The following is an 18,805-nucleotide window of genomic DNA, read 5'->3' on the forward strand; positions in this document are numbered from 1 at the left end:
TTCTGGATAGTGTGTAATTGCATTGTAATCATTTCTTCTGATTATTATCTGATGTAAAGTATACTGTACAATATTGATTTGTTTACTCCCTTGAGAAACCATCTGCCAGTCATTTGAGGTCAGCAGATTTGTTTGTGATCTTTAGTAGCCATTGTAATGCAGGTTGCTGTGTAAGTGATTGCATGAATTATAGAAAATAATTATTATGCTATCTAGATAACTTACAGGCTTATTGACTGAATAAATGAATATGGTAGTAACCCTGCTCAGAGGTAATGGAATACATGGCTGAAAATATACAATAAGCATCAATAATATATGTATCCAGAATGTGTAACAGTTTTCTGTGATAAGAAAAACACAACAGATAACAAAAGACAGAAAAGGTCTGTATTTTTCTGCTGAATATACAGTGAGGTTCAAAAGTGTAGATCATGTCTTACAGTATACAACTTAGTGAATCTACAAAAATGTCACTTTCCAAACATGCATTTCATGAAATTCTTAAAAATAACAAAAGAACAAAAATGCAAAGCAACCTGGATCCTGCCTGAAGCAAACAAAATGATCAACGCTCACTTTTTTTTACCCAATGAATTTTTTTTTGATGATCATTGTCAGTCATTATCCAGCCTGGAACGTTTTTCTATAGGACTCTATTTGGGTTCAGGGGCTGCATAACTGTCTTGGGCAGATATGTCCTCTTTATACATGTAAAAATAATGCAAGATACCAGTTTTTTGGGGGCGGGGATATATTTCATTAACATTTTAAAATAAATGTGTTTTTGTGACCATGTGATTGGTCTAAAAATCATTTAGGTATCACTCTCTATTTGTTAACAATCATCATCGTTTAAATTATTCATCAAAGAATTGCTCAGATTTTCTTACCACCACTCCTGTTTTATTTTAGTACATTACACTTAATTTTAAAGAATGAAATATCTGACTAAACAAATTGAGCCACTTTACAGTTCTTAACTAAACACTTCTTCTATTCTATCTTTACAGTTTTGATGTATGAAAGTTACTTAACATGCAAAGACAGTGATTGTTGCAAACAGCATAGCACCAGTGCATTTAAAGTGGTAGAGCCTTCCTAAAACTCCCCTTTTGCATCATTTTCTGATTCACTCAATATATTTGTACTTCCAGTGAGTTTAATGCCACTGAAATTTATGTTTCAAGACATACCAAAGCACCAAATACTATTTCAGTTTTTGTTTAGGAAAGCATTCTGTAATGCACTTTAAAGAACTGTAATTGTCACTAAACTCCTCTGCCATAGATATAAGTTCTGAAACATGTTACCGGTTTACATATGTTTTTATTTAAGGCAAGCCTGCATATCTTAACCATTGCTCTCTATATAAATAAGAATGGCATACTGTTAGCACAACAAATGATTTGACTGGTACTTTAAGCATTAGTTTCTAATTCTATTCAGATGGCTAGATGCAATTGAATAAGATAAATCTCTAACAACTCACTTTTAAAGAGATTGTTCATACTTTTTGAAAAAAACTGATCCAGGTCAGTTATTATCCCAGAGGCACTAACATTCATCGCAGTGAAGTAGTTACATTTGTTATCTTTTTTGACCTATCACTGACTCTATTTTGTTGGGGGGGATAAAAGGAGAGATGGTTGAAAATTGAACTCTTTCAGCTGGATGAATCACCAAATTTATTTTACACCAAATATTTTAAAGGATTTGTTTTATGAATTCGATCATAATTTGTAACAGAGCAACAAACCACATTATTTCCTTTTCTTTAACTTCACTAAACTTTTTCATTACAGTATTGATTACTTTATCTTTGCTGTATTGATGAGCTCCAACAATTAATTGGTAAAGTGGTCTACTTTGGTTGAGGTCATCAAAACTTAAGCATATCCACAATTCCTTTCATTGGAAACAAGATATGAAGAACACCAATAATGAGCCTCCAATTCCAAATGCTACAATGCTTGATCAGTACAACAAAGTCAAATGATAAGATACACCATTACTTACTTTACAAAGTACATTAAATTCAGTTACAAAAGACAGATGTTGATAGCTTTCCATATTTTGTTACTAGAACAAATTGTCATACTTTAATAAATGAAAATGCTTAAAATCTGAGTCTATATTAATGCTTATGTATACGGGACAAAATGAGGTTCTGGAGATTGCAGCAGTGCATTCTTCAAACCCTTAAACATAACTTCAGAAATGAGAATAAGTACCATTCTCCATTTTAATATATCTTTCAAAATCATTAGGTAGAATACTCATTGAACTATTAATCAACCTTGAATAATTTGTTCCTGCAGATTAATTATTACAGTAAATTAAATACTGAATAACTAAATATTTTGAACAGCAATGTTACCCAGTCAACAATATACTCTGAAAGACTCCCGTTAATTTTACATTTTATATACTTAAATTAGAGCACCCTGAACAGATTCTTTAAGTCGAGATGAAATTGCACATATCTTTTCAATGTGCCTTGATGGAAGACCAACATCCACTTTGTATGCAGAGGATCAAAGTCTGCACACAAGTACATAGATAAAAACACAGGTGATATATTTAATGAATTCCATCAACCATCTCTGCAATCAGCATAGTTCCCATGTATCCAGAAGCATATCTGTGCATATTTAAGTGGAGTAATGCGCACAGCCGCATTGTAATCCTGTTGCACACCATTGATATCCACCCACTGATGACCAGAAAAGACTCCAATGATCTTGCGTTTCCATGTACGCTTGTCTGGCTCCTTAAGACGAATGTAAATACCTGAGCCACTTGATCCAGGCTGAGCATCACAATACTGATAGAACAGATCATTGGATTCATCAGAAACAGTGCAGAAACGATACACCAATTTCCCTGGTCTGTCATTATCGAAACCTGAAAAGTGAATCCGGTTGCTTGGCATATTCTGGACAGAAGGGCTAATTCCTATCTCCATGTACTTGTGTTTCTGAGGTCTCTTTAATTCAAGAATAGCATAATCATAATCCACTGCAATATCATCGGCCACACCTTTGAACCAGCCCTTTGGTACTTGAGTACGCTTTACTCTTGACCATTGGAAAGATGGCTTATCCTTTGTTGATTGTTTATTCCTCTTAGATCCTTTCTTTTTTCCACCCCCCTTCAATCTCATCTTTAAAAATCCTACTCTTAGCCTTTTGGCACCTTTCACATAGTCTTTACCATCATGAATGCAATGAGCTGCCGTTAGCACATGTTTTCGTGACACTAGGATCCCTGTACATCCTGTGGAGATTTTCACTGCTGTATTAAAAGGGTAACTAGTTATGAAATGCTTGTTACCAATGCTAAATCTACTATCCAACCCAAAAACCTGCCTCTTCCTCCTAGAATGGCCTCTTGGCTTAGCAAACTCAAATTCATTTTTCAGGTCAAATTCTCTGACATCTACCTCAGTCAACGTACGTGTCCCATTGTTGTACACTGTTTCATATGAGAGGTAATTCTGAAGGTCAGACATAGTTGGCAGTGGTAGTTTCTTTTGGCAATCAATCCCACAGGTTGAGTTAATCACCAATTTAGTTTTAGCTTCAAATCCTGGAGGTTCTATGGTTATTGTTCTTCTGTCCAACACTTGGGGTGCTCTTTGTAAGTGCCAGGTATAATCTTCCTCGGTACCAATCCCAAAGGCAAATGTTAATGTGTTCATGGAAAGCAATAATAAAAGTGGTATAGTTCCCATGACGAAGCCAGATCTTTTTCTGCAAGGGAAAGAAAAAATAGATTTAATTAAAATTCTTACTTTCAGCTCTGCTATTTATATATTTACATTAAAAAGTACTTCATTTTGCGTCTATCAAAATTATTAAAAGTTGTCATCTATATAGCATAATAGAACTTGAAACTGTAATATAATTTGAAACTATCTTTTCTGCTTGAGAAAGATGGACACACTTATAATATAGAATCATAGAATTTTGCAGCACAAAAAAGGTCCTTCAGCCTACAGGTACTATGAAGGGCTTTTTGAAAAGTCCATCTACTTAGTTCCATTCTCCTGCCCTACCCTCACAACCTTTTTTTTCTTTTTCAAAATAGAATGACAGAATTGTACATACGCTTATGGAACTGTCTGTAATCTTGTTTCAAGGATCTAGAAGAAACAGTAGTAATGGAACACCTTTCCCATGAATGCTGGACAGAGCAAAGTATTTTGCGAGATAAGTGGGTAGGTCACACCAGGCCTTTTCTTTACTGATTTGAAACTTGCTTCCTTTCATTTAATGCCAGCAGACTGAGATAGTTAAGGTCATGAACTGTGTCCACTAAACAGAGCTGTGTTGGTAATGCTAAAAAATCAGCTACATCACAAAATATCACAAAAATAAGTTAGGGAGGTAATTCATAGAAATGTATGAATAGCTCATAGAAACGTACAGTCTCTCCATGCCTTCACCTCCATTATAGAAACTAACAGTTTCTTAAATTGATTTCCAGAATGTTTACCTTTCACTGCCTTACTTGGAATATGATTTCAAGTACTGATTATTCTTTGTGTGAAGAAGTACTTCCTGACTTCAGTGGTGAACTTGCCAAGGTATCAGCTTTGACTCAGTGGTACTACTCTCATTAGATCAGACCCAAGTCAGAGGCCTGGAGTTTACCAGCTCCTCGACGCCACGGGTCACAGCATGGGGGCTGGTAAAATTCTGTGGGGAGAGGCCCGCCTTGACCTGCGACGTCGAGAAGGGCCCATCACATATTACCGGCGGTGGGGAGACCTCGGTGCGGCCCCCCCCCCCACCCGCCGCTTGGCGGCGGGCCTTTCATCAGCATATGCAAATTAACACTAAAGAGATACAAATAAACTTAACTGCAGACGGAGGCCGTCCCACACCAATTTTACATCCACCGTTCATACTCCGCACGCCTTCGGAACTCCATATGGAGTTCCGAGGTGTGAACCTGGTGGGGAGGGGGAAGGAATAAAATTTTCAGGGTGGGAGAGGTGGAGGAGCGGGGAAAACAATTTTGATTGGATGTGGGGATGGTGGGAAGGGGTTGAAGGGCAAAGGTTTGCGGCAGAAAGCTCGGATAGGGAAAAAGGCAAGTGTTGGTCATTTCGGGCAATGAAGTGACCATTGTGGGGGGGTTGGGGATTGGCCTCCACATCTTCATTATTTCTTAATAAAAAAATTGCACTTAAGTACTTTTAAATATTGAAAATATTTCTAAGGGCTTAAAGCCCTGTAAAAATGGCGGTGGCGCAGGACGCTGTTACCAGGGACGCGGCGGCCGCTCCCTCTACATCATCGGGGGCAGCCACTCCACCCCCTCTGTTTAAATGAGCCCCCGCGCGTAATATTGTGGGGGCTCCTCGGCGGCACTTCAGTGTCGGAAGGCCACCGGGTTCAAAGTGCGCCACCAAAGAGTGTGGCGCACGAATAATATTCAGTGCAGCACATAGGGAGTACTGCACTGTCAGAGGCACTCTCTTTTGGATAAGAAACCAAGGCTCTTTCTGTTCCTTCATGGTGGATGTAAAACATTACCAGAAGAACAGGGAGTTCGCCCAATGTTTTTTTTTCTTTCATGGGATGTGGGCATCACTCGCAAGGTCAACATTTGTTGCCCATCCCTAATTTCCCTTGACAACAGAGTGGCTTGCTAGGACATTTTAGATGGCAGTTAAAAGACAATCACATTGCTGTGGGTCTACAGTCACATGTAGGACAGACCAGATAAGGACAGCAAATATCCTTCCCTAAAGGACAATTATGAAGCAGATGGGTTTTTACAACAATCCAATTCCATTTTTTTAATTAATTGAATATAAATTCCACCAGCTGTCATGGTGGGATTTGAACCCATGTCCCCAGGGCATTAGTCTGCACCTCTAGATTACTAGTCCAGTGACATAACCATTACACCACCATCTCCCCTAAACTAATGCTGCCCAAACTGGTTACCTGCTTATTTATCGCACTTTTTTTTTGTGGCGGGGACCTTGCTTTGTGTAAATTGGCTGTCACATTACCCCATAATACAACAGTGACTACACTTCAAAAGTATTTCATTGGCATGACAGGTGCTGTATAAATCAAAGTTATTTCTTACCTGTCTGTACCCATGTCCCCTACATTCATTTAAGGTATATGCTAATATTTTACTTAGGGCTATATTGTCAAGTGGCAATTTATCATAGAATAATACTTACAAATCCATAGATAAGTATTTATTCTTTTCACATATACTTACTTAACAGAATTATGCTCCCCCCTCCGCCCACACCCCCAGGGACCAATGTTAACCCTTTTCAGCACATACCTTGAGTCAGTGCTAAAAATGCTTAACATGCCCAAGGGTCTGTCTAACCTGCTTAAAATCATAGGGGTAGATTTCCTGCTTGCCATTAAAGTGGTGTTGTGGATTGGCTGCCCATTGCAGAATGCCCAACCTGTAATGCCAGTTTTATGCTTGGATGGCAATTTGAAAATCTACCCTATAATGTCTGGAAAAGGTGGCTAAAAGATGCATGCAATTAGCACACTGTCCTTTCATCTGTACAACCTAGGTCTGCACGTAGACCAGACAGATGGAATGGAAGTCTACCCTCTCTGCCAGCTTTAATAGCCCTATGTAAATAAACTGAGTGTGGGAAACCTCAACCCATGAATGGGTAAGGTCACAGAACAAACCTCAAATAACTCAATAAAATCGAACTAAACTGAAAAATCTAGGTTAGAAAGGCCATAAGACCAACTGAAGCTAAAGTGACATCCACCTTATCTTCCCCCCACCGTCCAAAAAATTAATCAGAAGTGCATTTCTTTGAAAATAAATCTCAGTTAAAGATCTATGTTCAAATGTTACTCGAGCTGTGGTGTAGGCAACTTCAGATAGCAGGAGACAGTGTTGGAACCCTAAATTTAATTAATTCCGAAAAAATATAATGATGTTGACTCTTTATAACTTCCCCTCTGCCATTCCATGTCTCTGGTCAACATCTACCACTAAATATTTCTCCTGTCCCCATTCTCCATGGCTCTCAAGCATCCCATCTATAATCATCCTCTTTTACTTTGAGATTACATACCTCTAATAAGCCTTGGACTCCTTATGCCTGATAACTTCCTTGTCTGTATGCCTATCTGATTTAAATGTTCCTCATATATCTATTCTCATCTTCTTGACTCCACCTCTTAACTTTTCATTGTAGCTTCTCTTAACATCGCCACTCAATTACTTGCTCTCAATGTGTCCCCATTTACATCTTCCGTACACTTTTTATTAAATCTCTGTTTCCGCTCTGATCTCACAGATACAGAAAGATAGTCAGGATACTTTACTGGGGTGGTAGTATCTCAGTTTCCTCTGTGACGCAAAATAGTCATTCCCTGCAGTTAAGGATAAACTAAATCTACATTATAAGGGAGGTTATGATTGCCCTGCCTCACAACAACATCCCCTGACTATCACTCAGTAACAGAACTAAAACAGATATGTTTAATAGGCAGACACGAGAAGAGTGGATAGAGATTCCAATAAACATTGAAAATGGAGAACTCAGATTCAGAAAAACATTGAACAGGCAGGAGGGTGACATTATATTGGCTGCAGGTGAAGGGAGAAAGATCACTAGTTGCTATTGTAACAGTTTTAGCATGCAGCTGAAGAACAATACATGCAACAGGTTGAGTACTGAATGACTCAGCTTCAGAAACATTTGCTTTGTTTATGAACTCACCAGGTGTTTGATCATTATATGTTTCAATTGTCTGAATGGGGATTTGACATTTAATTAAGGGTTGTATATCTTTGAAGCTGCTATATATCGTCACCCATGGTAAATTTCAAAGGATACAAATTTATAACACAGAAAATTATAGAATTAGTTGAGAAGGAAATACATGTGTAACATATACAGACGCACAGCTTCTTATTTGAAATGGTTTCTGTATTTTTAAATCTTCCAACTTTACAATAAAATTACTTCCATTTTCCTCAAATTCAATATTTTATAGTAATACAAAAACAGGTTTTATGAGAATAAGAAATCGCATAAATACATGTTCATGCAGCTGCCTGCAATGAATTTGGCCTAACCATCAGCCTCAAGAAAACTAACATCATGGGGCAGGACATCAGAAATGCTCCATCCATCAATATTGTCGACCACGCTCTGGAAGTGGTTCAAGAGTTCACCTACCTAGTCTCAACTATCACCAGTAACCTGTCGCTAGATGCAGAAATCAACAAGCGCATGGGTAAGGCTTCCACTGCTATGTCCAGACTGGCCAAGAGAGTGTGGGAAAATGGCGCACTGACACGGAACACAAAAGTCTGAGTGTATCAGGCCTGTGTCCTCAGTACCTTGCTCTATGGCAGCGAGGCCTGGACAACGTATGCCAGCCAAGAGCGACGTCTCAATTCATTCCATCTTCGCTGCCTCCGGAGAATACTTGGTATCAGGTGGCAGGACCGTATCTCCAACACAGAAGTCCTCGAGGCGGCCAACATCCCCAGCTTGTACACACTACTGAGTCAGCGGCGCTTGAGATGGCTTGGCCATGTGAGCCGCATGGAAGATGGCAGGATCCCCAAAGACACATTGTACAGCGAGCTCGCCACTGGTATCAGACCCACCGGCCGTCCATGTCTCCGCTTTAAAGACGTCTGCAAACGCGACATGAAATCCTGTGACATTGATCACAAGTCGTGGGAGTCAGTTGCCAGCGTTCGCCAGAGCTGGCGGGCAGCCATAAAGACAGGGCTAAAATGTGGCGAGTCGAAGAGACTTAGTAGTTGGCAGGAAAAAAGACAGGGGCACAAGGGGAGAGCCAACTGTGTAACAGCCCCGACAAACAAATTTCTCTGCAGCACCTGTGGAAGAGTCTGTCAGTCTAGAATTGGCCTTTATAGCCACTCCAGGCGCTGCTTCACAAACCACTGACCACCTCCAGGCGCGTATCCATTGTCTCTCGAGATAAGGAGGCCCAAAAGAAAAAAGAATGACATGGCAAAACAATAATTGTGCCTAAATATTCTGAAATACACGCAGGAAATTTAATCATATCCATCATTTAAATGAATTGCAAAAGGCATCGTCTTCCCTCTCAGATGATTGCGAAGCACTATTCATGGGACATGGGCCGCGTTGGCAAGGCCAGCATTTGTTGCCCGTTCTTAATTGCCTTTGAGAAGATGTTGGTGATCTGCCTTCTTGAACTGCTACAGTCCGTGTGGTGCAGATACAGCCACAGTATTCCAGGATTTTGACGCAGCAGTGATAAAGGAACAGTGATATATTTCTAAGTCAGAATGGTGTGTGATTTGGGGGGGAATTTGAAGATGGTGATATTCCATAGAAACATAGGAAACAGGAGCAGGAGTAGGCCACTCGGCCCCTCAAGCCTGCTCTGCCATTCAACTAGATCATGGCTGATCTTCTACCTCAATGACATTTTCCCACTTTATCCCCATATCTCTTGATACCTTTAATAACTAGAAATCTATCGATCTCTGTCTTGAACATACTCAATGACTAGTCTCTACACCCCTCTGGGTTAGAGAATTCCAAAGATTCACCACCCTCTGAGTGAAAAAATTCCTCCTCATCTCAGTCCTAAATGGCCTACCTCTTATTCTGAGACTGTGTTCCCTTGTTCTAGACCCGCCACCGCCCCCCACCCCCAGCCAGAGGAAACATCCTTCCTGCATCTACCTTGTTGAGCCCTGTAAGAATTTTGTATGCTTCAATTAGATCACCTCTCATTCTTCTAAACTCTAGAGAATATAGGCCCAGTCTCCTCAATCTCTCCTCACAGGACAATCCCGCCATCCCAGGGATCAGTCTGGTGAACCTTTGTTGCACTCCCTCTATGGCATATGTATCCTTCCTTAGCCAAGGAGACCAAAACTGTACACAATACTCCAGGTGCGGTCTCACCAAGGCTCTATACAATTGCACGCACATGTACTGCTCTTGTTCTTCTAGGTGATTAAGGTCACAGGTTTGGAAGGCGCTGTCGATAAAGCTTTGGCAAGTTGCTGCAGTGTAGCTTGTGGATGGTACACACTGCTGCCGCTATGCGCCAGTGGGGGAGGGAGTGAATATTTCAGTTATGGATGGGGTGCCAATCAAACAGATTCTTTGATAAAAGCAAAAGCAAAATACTGCGGATGCTGGAAACAGATTCTTTGTCCTGGCTGGTGGTGAGCTTCTTGAGTGTTGTTGGAGCTGCACTCACCCAGGCAAGTGGAGAGTATTCCATCACACTTCTCACTTGTGCCTTGTAGATGGTGGACAGGCTTTGGGGTGTCAGGAGCTGCGTTACTTGCCACAGAATATTTAGAGACACAGCACTGAAACAGGCCCTTCGGCCCACCGAGTCTGTGCCGACCAACAACCACCCATTTATACTAACCCTGCAGAAATCCCATATTCCCTATCACCTACCTATACTAGGGGCAATTTACAATGGCCAATTTACTTATCAACCTGCAAGTCTTTGGCTGTGGGAGGAAACCGGAGCACCCGGCAAAACCCACGCGGTCACAGGGAGAACTTGTAAACTCCGCACAGGCAGTACCCAGAATCAAACCCGGGTCCTTGGAACTGTGAGGCTGCAGTGCTAACCACTGCGCCACCCTCAACCTCTATCCTCCTGTTTAGCCACAGTATTTACATAGCTGATCCAGTTAAGTCTCTGATCAATGGTGACCCCCAGGATGTTGATGGTGGGGTATTCAACTATGATAATCCCATTGAAAGTCACACGGAGGTCATTAGACTCTCTCTTGTTGGAGCTGGTCATTGCCTGGCACTTGTGTGGTGTGAATGTTACTTGCCACTTATCAGCTCTAGCCTAAAAGGCCATCATTTCTCCCTTAACCAAAATCACTAAAAGAGATTTTCTGACCATTTGTTTCATTGCTCTTTGTAGGATCTTGTTGTGCACACATTGGCTGCCACATTTACTTACTTTACAACACTTACTGCAGGCTGAATTTTCCCAGGCTCGTGGAGGCGGGTTAGGAGATGGGACCAGAAGAAAAAGTTGGAAAATAGTGAGTAGGGTCAGGCATTTATGGGCCAACTGGGGGAAAATGATGGCACCAGCAGGACATTCCTGATAGCAGACAGGCCCCGCGCTGGCACTGGAGCCCAACATTTAAGTGGAGGCGGCATGGCAGCGGCATGCCAGGGTGCCATCGAGGCCTCCTCTCAATCACTCCAGCAGTGACCCACTGGGATGTGATGGCTAATGCCATGGCCACAAGCCATTCTGTGGAGGGCCAATGGCCTGACAGCTGTGGCCATGCCTGATTTTAATTTTTCACGTTGCTGCAGAGAGTGTCTCCATTTTGAGGCACCCTCACAGTCTCCTGCCTGTCTCAGCAGTGCCCATCTCTCTCGGTGGAGCTGCCAGCCGGACATCACTGCAGGCTCTCCTATTGGGCCTCCCGATTCCTTGGTCTGCCCGCCGTCCTCAATTGGACGAGCTCCCGGAGGCAGCTTCTCAATAGGCCACCTCTGGCAAGACTGTGGTCGACGTCCCACCATGGCCACTGCTGTTCCCAATCCGAATTGAGGCCGATCTCGGATCACAAACCAACTGGGAAAAGCAACCCTATATTTCTAAAGTACTTAATTGGCTGCAAAGTGCATTGGGATGTCCTGAGGTCATGAAACATCATTTCTAATGTGTAAGTGAACTAGGGCTAATAGTGGGTTATTTTCATTAAGATGAAAAAAATTGTTTAAACTGGAATAAGGCACCTGTAGCATAGTAAATAATTTCGGTATATTAGTATACTCTATAACATTATGCCTTGCAATTTGCCCTCATTTCTGAACAATTATCCACATTTGTTAACATACATTTACTTATCTCATTACTTATTTATCTGTTACATTCTGTATTAAGCAGAACAGACGAGTTAAAACTTTTAGAGGCTTAAAGCAGCCAATGAACACCAACAAAGCTGGTTACATCTTTTACCTTGAGCACTTGGCTAAATCTTCATAAAATATTGTTCACGTGCAAAGGTCTGGAATGCAAATAAATAACTCTCTATCAGTACATCAGTTCACCATATATAATAGACTAATAGCTATCTAAGATTAAAAAGTTTGCATATGCATGCACTTCTCATCCATAAACATTTCGTTCTGGGGCCATGATTCATGTAATGTCAACAAGAAATATTGAAACTGCCTACATTAACCTTTTATAATGAAATTTCACGATGTAAACACTTGCTTATTGTGGTAAGTTAATGAACCAATAGAATGATTCAAAATGTATTTGAAAGAATTTTTATTTTGCATTTTTCCTCAGTATTTGAAACTTATAATGTTCAGAATAAGGTTAAAGTAAAATAATATTGTCAAAATTTTGCACATTTCACACAAACATGTTTAAAATTACCCAATTTGAATTGTCTTTTAATGCCTTTTTGTAATGTTTTACTTCAGGATCTCAGCCTCTCTCAAACGTGTGGATTTTTACTGCAGAAACGTTGCACAGAGCTTCCAACCACATCTGTGCACTCCGCGCACATGTCATTGTAGAATTTTCCTAGGATGCCTTAGTTGGCTACTAGGTTGAACAGAAGGATGAGTTCCTGTATCTCATGAGGATTTGTGAGTTTCTCTACTTGTTCCAAAAGACTTTCAAATAAACTGGAGACTAAATGTTCAAAAATAATTTCAAGTAGGTCTCATGTAAATTATTTTTTAAAATACTTTTCTATTATGAAGTGCTCAGTCCAACATCAGATTAGCAGCAATTGTAGTTTCTTTGTTGTCTTTTTGTACAGCCAATAAAGATTGATTAGTGAAAACTGATGTTATTTCCTCAATTCAAAGCTTTCAGTAAAAAAAAAGCAATTCTCTTCTGAATGATTCCTAGTGCTTAAGGGAAATATTTAAATTAATATATGGGAAAGTATGTAAACATTGAACTTTTAATGTACTTTACAAGATAATTTTGTTTTTTTACGAATATTTGTCAAAGATAATATAAGTTGGCAAAAGCAATAATATCTGTAGTAATCGCTTTAAAACGGAGCATAAATACAGCATGGGAACAGGTTGCCTGCCTGCCCTATCCACACAAGAACTGCGTGTGGTATGAGAAAGCCTAAAGGTGGCGGAAAAATAAAAATAATTATTATTATAAAGCAGCTCTAGCACATCTATGTTTCATGAAGATAATCAACTGGTATTCTATAGTATCAGGACTCAATAAAATCTCATTAGACAGGAGTGTCAGGTGCTAATAATGATGTATCAATATGTTAGCTTTGGCTCAGTGGTAGCATTTGGGCCTTTAATGCATGTTTCTTGGAGGTATTCCTGTATTAGTTGTTGCAACAGTGAAAGCAACAACTGCAACTTGTGGCCCTTTGCAAATACCATTTACTTTTCCAGTTCTTGACCTTTGAAAGGCTAGCCGCGCCCAGATTAGCCATTTCAACCAGTTATAACTATCGCGTTAAACTAGCGACTGTGATAACGCTTGTTAACTCGCCACTAGGTGGCAGAACACGACAATGTTCTCAGTTTAGCAATACACTAAGGGACTAAAAATGATCTTATTACAAAATGCTAAAAACAAAAAAAAAGTTTTCATCATTTGGAATATTTAGTAGCGGTCCTATATTTAAATATCAGATTCTTATTGTTGCTTTCATATCTGACTCTCCATGTGTTTATATATAATAAATACATCATTTAAAGTTGAGGTCGCTTTAAACAGTGTTCGGTTTTGCAAACTTACCCAAGGCCGGTAGACTCCATTTGACAGGTCAGAGAATCTGTTTCAGTATTAACTTTTGCAGCACTCTTTACTTAATCTGCACAAAGATTATCTCACGCCTTTACATGATTTGAAATAAAATACTCGTGATGCCGAACTGGCGCCACAACAGACAATATTCCACAATATTCCACTTTATAAAGTTGAGGCTCCGGCTAATGTACGGAGTTTGTGCTTCGCTGCATCTTCTCCATGCTGACACCCTATCGACAATCGGGTCCATTGTTGATCCTGAATATGAGATAGCAATCTCTATATACTCAATTAATGATAACGGCTTCTGGTTTCTTGACTTAAGTTTAAACTGTATTTCTCATGAAAGATCATAGACGAATCATTAATTCTGTCTCTCTCTCTCTCCGCGGATGTTGTCTGACCTGCTGAGTGTTTCCAGCATTTTCTGTTTTTATTCAGTATTCCGCTCTCCTCTGATCATTGCTAATCCCCCCCCCCCCCCCCCCCCCCCATACCTGACTGACTTCCCCGCAACCTCTTCTGAACGATCTACGCTGTCCTTATCCTTATCCACATAAACCTGGTATTCTTGGACATTCGAAGCGCTATATTTCAAGAGATGCACTTCAGAGATTGTTTTAATACCTAATGGCATCTGGAATGACTTTCCGAACTGATTAAGTGCAATATTTTTACATTTTGCCCACCCACAGTTGAAAAGGATCTATAATATTTAATTCATTTAACTAATGAGTGTTTAGGTTTTAAAGAAAAATCTTGTCATGGAAATAAAAGCTCGGGACAGAACTGAATTTCCCTTTGGAAGCGAAGCTCTGGCGAGGCAAAAGTAGCTCTTCAAGCTGAAGGGGCAACCGCACATAGCGTGGAATGCAAATTAATTCCTGGAACCCTGCCAAGCACAGTGGTTAGAAAGGAGATGATGGAAACAAACCACGTAGATACTTGGCGGTGTTAAGACCCTGGGGAAGTGTGTGTTTTAAAAAAATTGCAGTCAGTCAAGTTCAGTGAAGTAATGCAGTCCATGAAAGTTGAGGATTTCACATAAATGAACGATAGATGGCCAAGCAGAACTTCCGACCGGTAGCAACCGCGGACAAAGGGCGAAAGAGCGAGAGACAAATTGGAAGCCGCTCTGCCAACACCTCAAAGAAACGGTTTCCCCCCACCCCCAGCACACACACAGACATACACATATACAGAGACACACCCACATATACAGAGACACACACAGATACACACATGCGGAGACACATACATGCAGACACACACAGAGAAACACACCAAGAAACACAAGGACACACACATGCAGACACACACACACACAAACACATACATGCAGAAACAGACACATACATGCAGACACACACACAGCACACACATAGAGAAATACACAGAGACACACACACAGACACACACAAATAGATACACAGAGACACACACAGAGACACACACACGCAGACACAGACACAGACTGCCACGAGACAGCTGCATTCCCCAACTCCCTGTCACTATGTAGCCTGCTAGATAGATAGCAACTGGAATAAAACTCTTTACCTCATTGTAGTGATCTTGTTTTGGAACGGTCTCCAGGATAAATCAATGGGATAGAATAAACATGAAACCTGGAGATTTTTTTATTTGCAACATCTAAACATCTATTAAAATAACAACTACTCTTAGTAAATGCCCGATTGATATCAAAAAAACTGTTCTGTAATAGATTGATCTTCACTAGAATTAGACAAATAAATCCCGAAAAAGTAACAATGCGTTTGCTGTAGAATGTGGAAGTTAACTGCAGAGCAAAATGTATAGTTCTGTACCTGCCAGTGTTGACACTTTTGTATTTGGTTAAGTAACATTCTTTTGATTTGTCTTTAAAGGAAGACTAAACAAAGTCGTCCTTTTGTCAGGTGCTCCTCTATAGAAATTGTGAAGATAATCTTTTTTTTGTAGTGTTTGTCTCGGAAATGTATACGTTCCTATTCGGACCATCTCAATGCAATTCACGAATTGATTAGTGTTACTGGTCTAGCCCGGCTGCTTTTCGCCTTTCTTTCCAACAAAGCAGCTGCTCTGCTGCAAACAGTCTGATCTCGCAAGCTCTCATTTTTCTTCCGCTCCTAATGAAAGCTCACCTACACTGACCCGAACCTGGGAACGCAATGATCATTTCTTACCTGTTACCATTCACTGGGGGAATGATGTGCGATTTCTCTCTGCCAAAGTCTCGCTCCTGGCCCCTCACATTGCGGGGTGGGGGGAGGCGGTTGTATCCGGACAGATCCTCTGGTGTTCACATTCAACACCAAATACCAACGCAACACTGCCGCTCGTCTGTACAGTGCGCTTGATGCTTCTGAAAAAAAAGGCCAAAACCTTCCCGTTTCTTCCAAGCCCAAGGGATTTGGGAGGGGTTTGTCCAATGGGATCAGCAGCCCCACACGTTCGCCTGCCTCTCTTCCCAGTCTCAAACGATCAGCTTTTGGCAGCTAGTCACATCAGACACTGCACTGTTTTCTTTCCAAGTTGCTGTTTACAAACCGATCGCTACATTCTTTAAAATGTGACTGGAAACAAAAAGCTCTTGTGAACTACTCATGAGTCCCCCAGCTCCCACCCCACTGATCACCCCCCCCCCCCCCCCGTTACTACTGAAAAGAAAGTTTCAATATATGTTCCAACATGCCAGGGAGAGAGAGGGCGAATCAGCGTGCTAGGAACAGCTAAATATACCTGGAGCACTGACATGGCATGGTATCTTCCACCGCCTTAGGTGTAAGAATGTACTGCAATCTATATTTCACTGCCCAGTGAATTCTCCCTTTGCCCTTTTAGACAACGAAGCGAGCGCCACAAGCGCTGAATTGGAACTATTTCTGTAAACTGGACATTGGTAATAATGTCCATCTTTCGGTTAAATAAACCAAAACATGCGATCGGTCATGTATTCGGCTGCTGCAGAATAGTTGGTGTCTGCGTTAATATTATTAATAGATCTCTATTTTTAAAAAATGAATTTCTTATTTGCTCGGAATCGCAAACCATCTTCCCAACTTTGGGAAAGGTAAAATTCAAAAGGCAAATGTTTTGGAGGAACTTCTAGACCCGAAGAGAAGATTGTGAGAAATAGGACACAAGCTCGTGTCTAAGTGCTGGAATATACCTTTTCACACAGCAATGTCTTGCGCCTGTGAATCTGAGAATTAACCCTTGAGCGGAAAGGCCAATAGAGAACACTTTGTATTTTATACAGCATGACCCCGGGAAGACAATGGCAAGATAAACCAAAAGGGGGAAAAACTGCAAATTCTAAAACAAATTGAGAAAATGTTGGAAGTAGATCAGCCAGCATTTGTGGAGCAGATAAATTAGGATATGTAAAGACACACGCAGATCGACTTTGAGAGGTGTAGAATAAATCAAACTACAGCATTGTGACTGTCGAATCCGCTGCCTCTTGTGATAGATGATGGAAGGGCTACATTAAATATAAGAGGGAAAATAAATATGATAAATTGGTAGGATTAAGGAATGGAAAGATGCAAGTTTGGGATAATATGGGTTGATATCCAGGGGGCGTTAAACTTGTGCAAAAATGTTTGCAACATTCATCGTCATTAGTTTTCACCTGAAAGTACGCCCATTCGTGCGTCAATTTTGCCGATGGTTATTTACTGACAAACTTCTGGCAAATCTCTAGCATGCGCCATAGCTGTTCAGTGTAGAAATTAAAACTTTTAAAGGTCAATTATTTTCCAACCCGCTGCTACCGGCAGACGTGGACTTATCTGGACTTGTCCAAGGAACATATCTGTGCGGGATAAGAATATTTAGGGAGGCTGTGACTGAAAGTATGTTAAAATTTCACATTGCCTCCTTGATAAGAAGGCTGGTTTGCCCAATGCTGCCGACAGGCTTTCTGTGGTGTTCTGGACCCAGAGCCGGTCCTGGAAGGGCGGTGGTGTCCACTTGCTCCCTGTAAATTGATCTGGGCGTTGATATCTTTCAGGCGCTCGGATTACTAGGCACACAGGAAGTTTGGAGAATTCCAGTGGGAAAAGCCATCCATTGGCCACACCTCCTTTCTCAAATCATGGCCTTATCTGGGGTGCACGGAACTTCTGTCTGCTCCAGCTCCCAGGAGGAATTCCACTCTGTTGACAGCAACTTCAGATTCAGTATGGTTTTTTTTCACCCCATCTGATAATCAGTTTACGCCCAGACCCCGAGGAAATGTGAGGTCTCTGTCTTATGCTTCCATGTTTACCATGAAAGCCACGATTTTACTGCCTATGCAGCCACTTACCTGTTTATCAGTGCCTTTGAGCAGCCCCGTTTAATAAAACGATGCTCACCTTGCAGGTTCTGGCTCGGCCGGCACTCATTCCGGCAGGAGGTGCCAATACCATTGCACCTGGCTCCTGCCTAGTTTGCACAGAGACATGAGAATCAGATCATTGACCCTTCAAGCAAAGTAAAAATGTGGAAAAATCAGCAGAAGAAATGAAAATAAATGTAAGAATATTGCAGACAAAGGTAATAGTGAAGTGGGTTAGCACATTGCTTTTTCACTTTTAGAAGATGGGCTCTGCCCATTCAGGTGTGATGAAGCTCTGCTCATTCTATCTACAGTCTGTTCTATGTGAAATGAGTTTGGCCAGTCTTAACCTAATATCTAAGCACGTAAACTCAACAGCCCCAAACTATCCATGATTTGGTACTGATGGGCACAAAATTGGTGATTTACTTCAAAGTGGCAAGAGAAAATTTTGCTAAACCAGGGTGCTTTTCGCTGACGGAGTCTAAAGCACATTGTTGTGGAAGAATAAAGGGAGCTCTGCCCTGCAGATAGCTGTGCTATACCTGATCATGGTAATGCTTGATGCTGACAGCAGATGAAAGAATTGGGAAAAGAGTGTTCAACTCCTCAGTACTGACACACAGCTCTTGATAAGTATAAAATATGCCTCTTCAAAAATCAGGAGAAAAATATCTGTGCAATATAA

General features: G+C 40.9%; 1 protein-coding gene across 2 annotated transcripts; it reads right to left on the bottom strand.

The window, feature by feature from the left end:
- Positions 1 to 376: 376 nt before the first annotated feature.
- prss35 (serine protease 35) lies at positions 377 to 16,396 on the bottom strand. Of its 2 annotated transcripts, XM_068026006.1 has the most exons (3): positions 15,977 to 16,396; positions 12,000 to 12,048; positions 377 to 3,755 (listed from the first exon to the last, which is right to left on the bottom strand). In XM_068026006.1, exon 3 carries the CDS (start codon positions 3,734 to 3,736, stop codon positions 2,597 to 2,599), a length of 1,140 nt encoding a protein of 379 aa, XP_067882107.1. In that variant the 5' UTR covers positions 3,737 to 3,755; positions 12,000 to 12,048; positions 15,977 to 16,396; the 3' UTR covers positions 377 to 2,596. The 2 variants fall into 2 exon arrangements, with proteins under 2 accessions (XP_067882107.1, XP_067882108.1); XM_068026007.1 differs by lacking the exon at positions 12,000 to 12,048.
- Between the last annotated feature and the right edge of the window lie 2,409 nt (positions 16,397 to 18,805).

The sequence above is a fragment of the Heterodontus francisci genome, chromosome 3 (assembly GCF_036365525.1).
Source record: "Heterodontus francisci isolate sHetFra1 chromosome 3, sHetFra1.hap1, whole genome shotgun sequence".
In the NCBI taxonomy this organism is placed as follows: domain Eukaryota; kingdom Metazoa; phylum Chordata; class Chondrichthyes; order Heterodontiformes; family Heterodontidae; genus Heterodontus; species Heterodontus francisci.

Bases quoted from the DNA above. Each gene is read 5' to 3' on its own strand.
- prss35 (XM_068026007.1), bottom strand. From the start codon at position 3,736: ATGGGAACTATACCACTTTTATTATTGCTTTCCATGAACACATTAACA.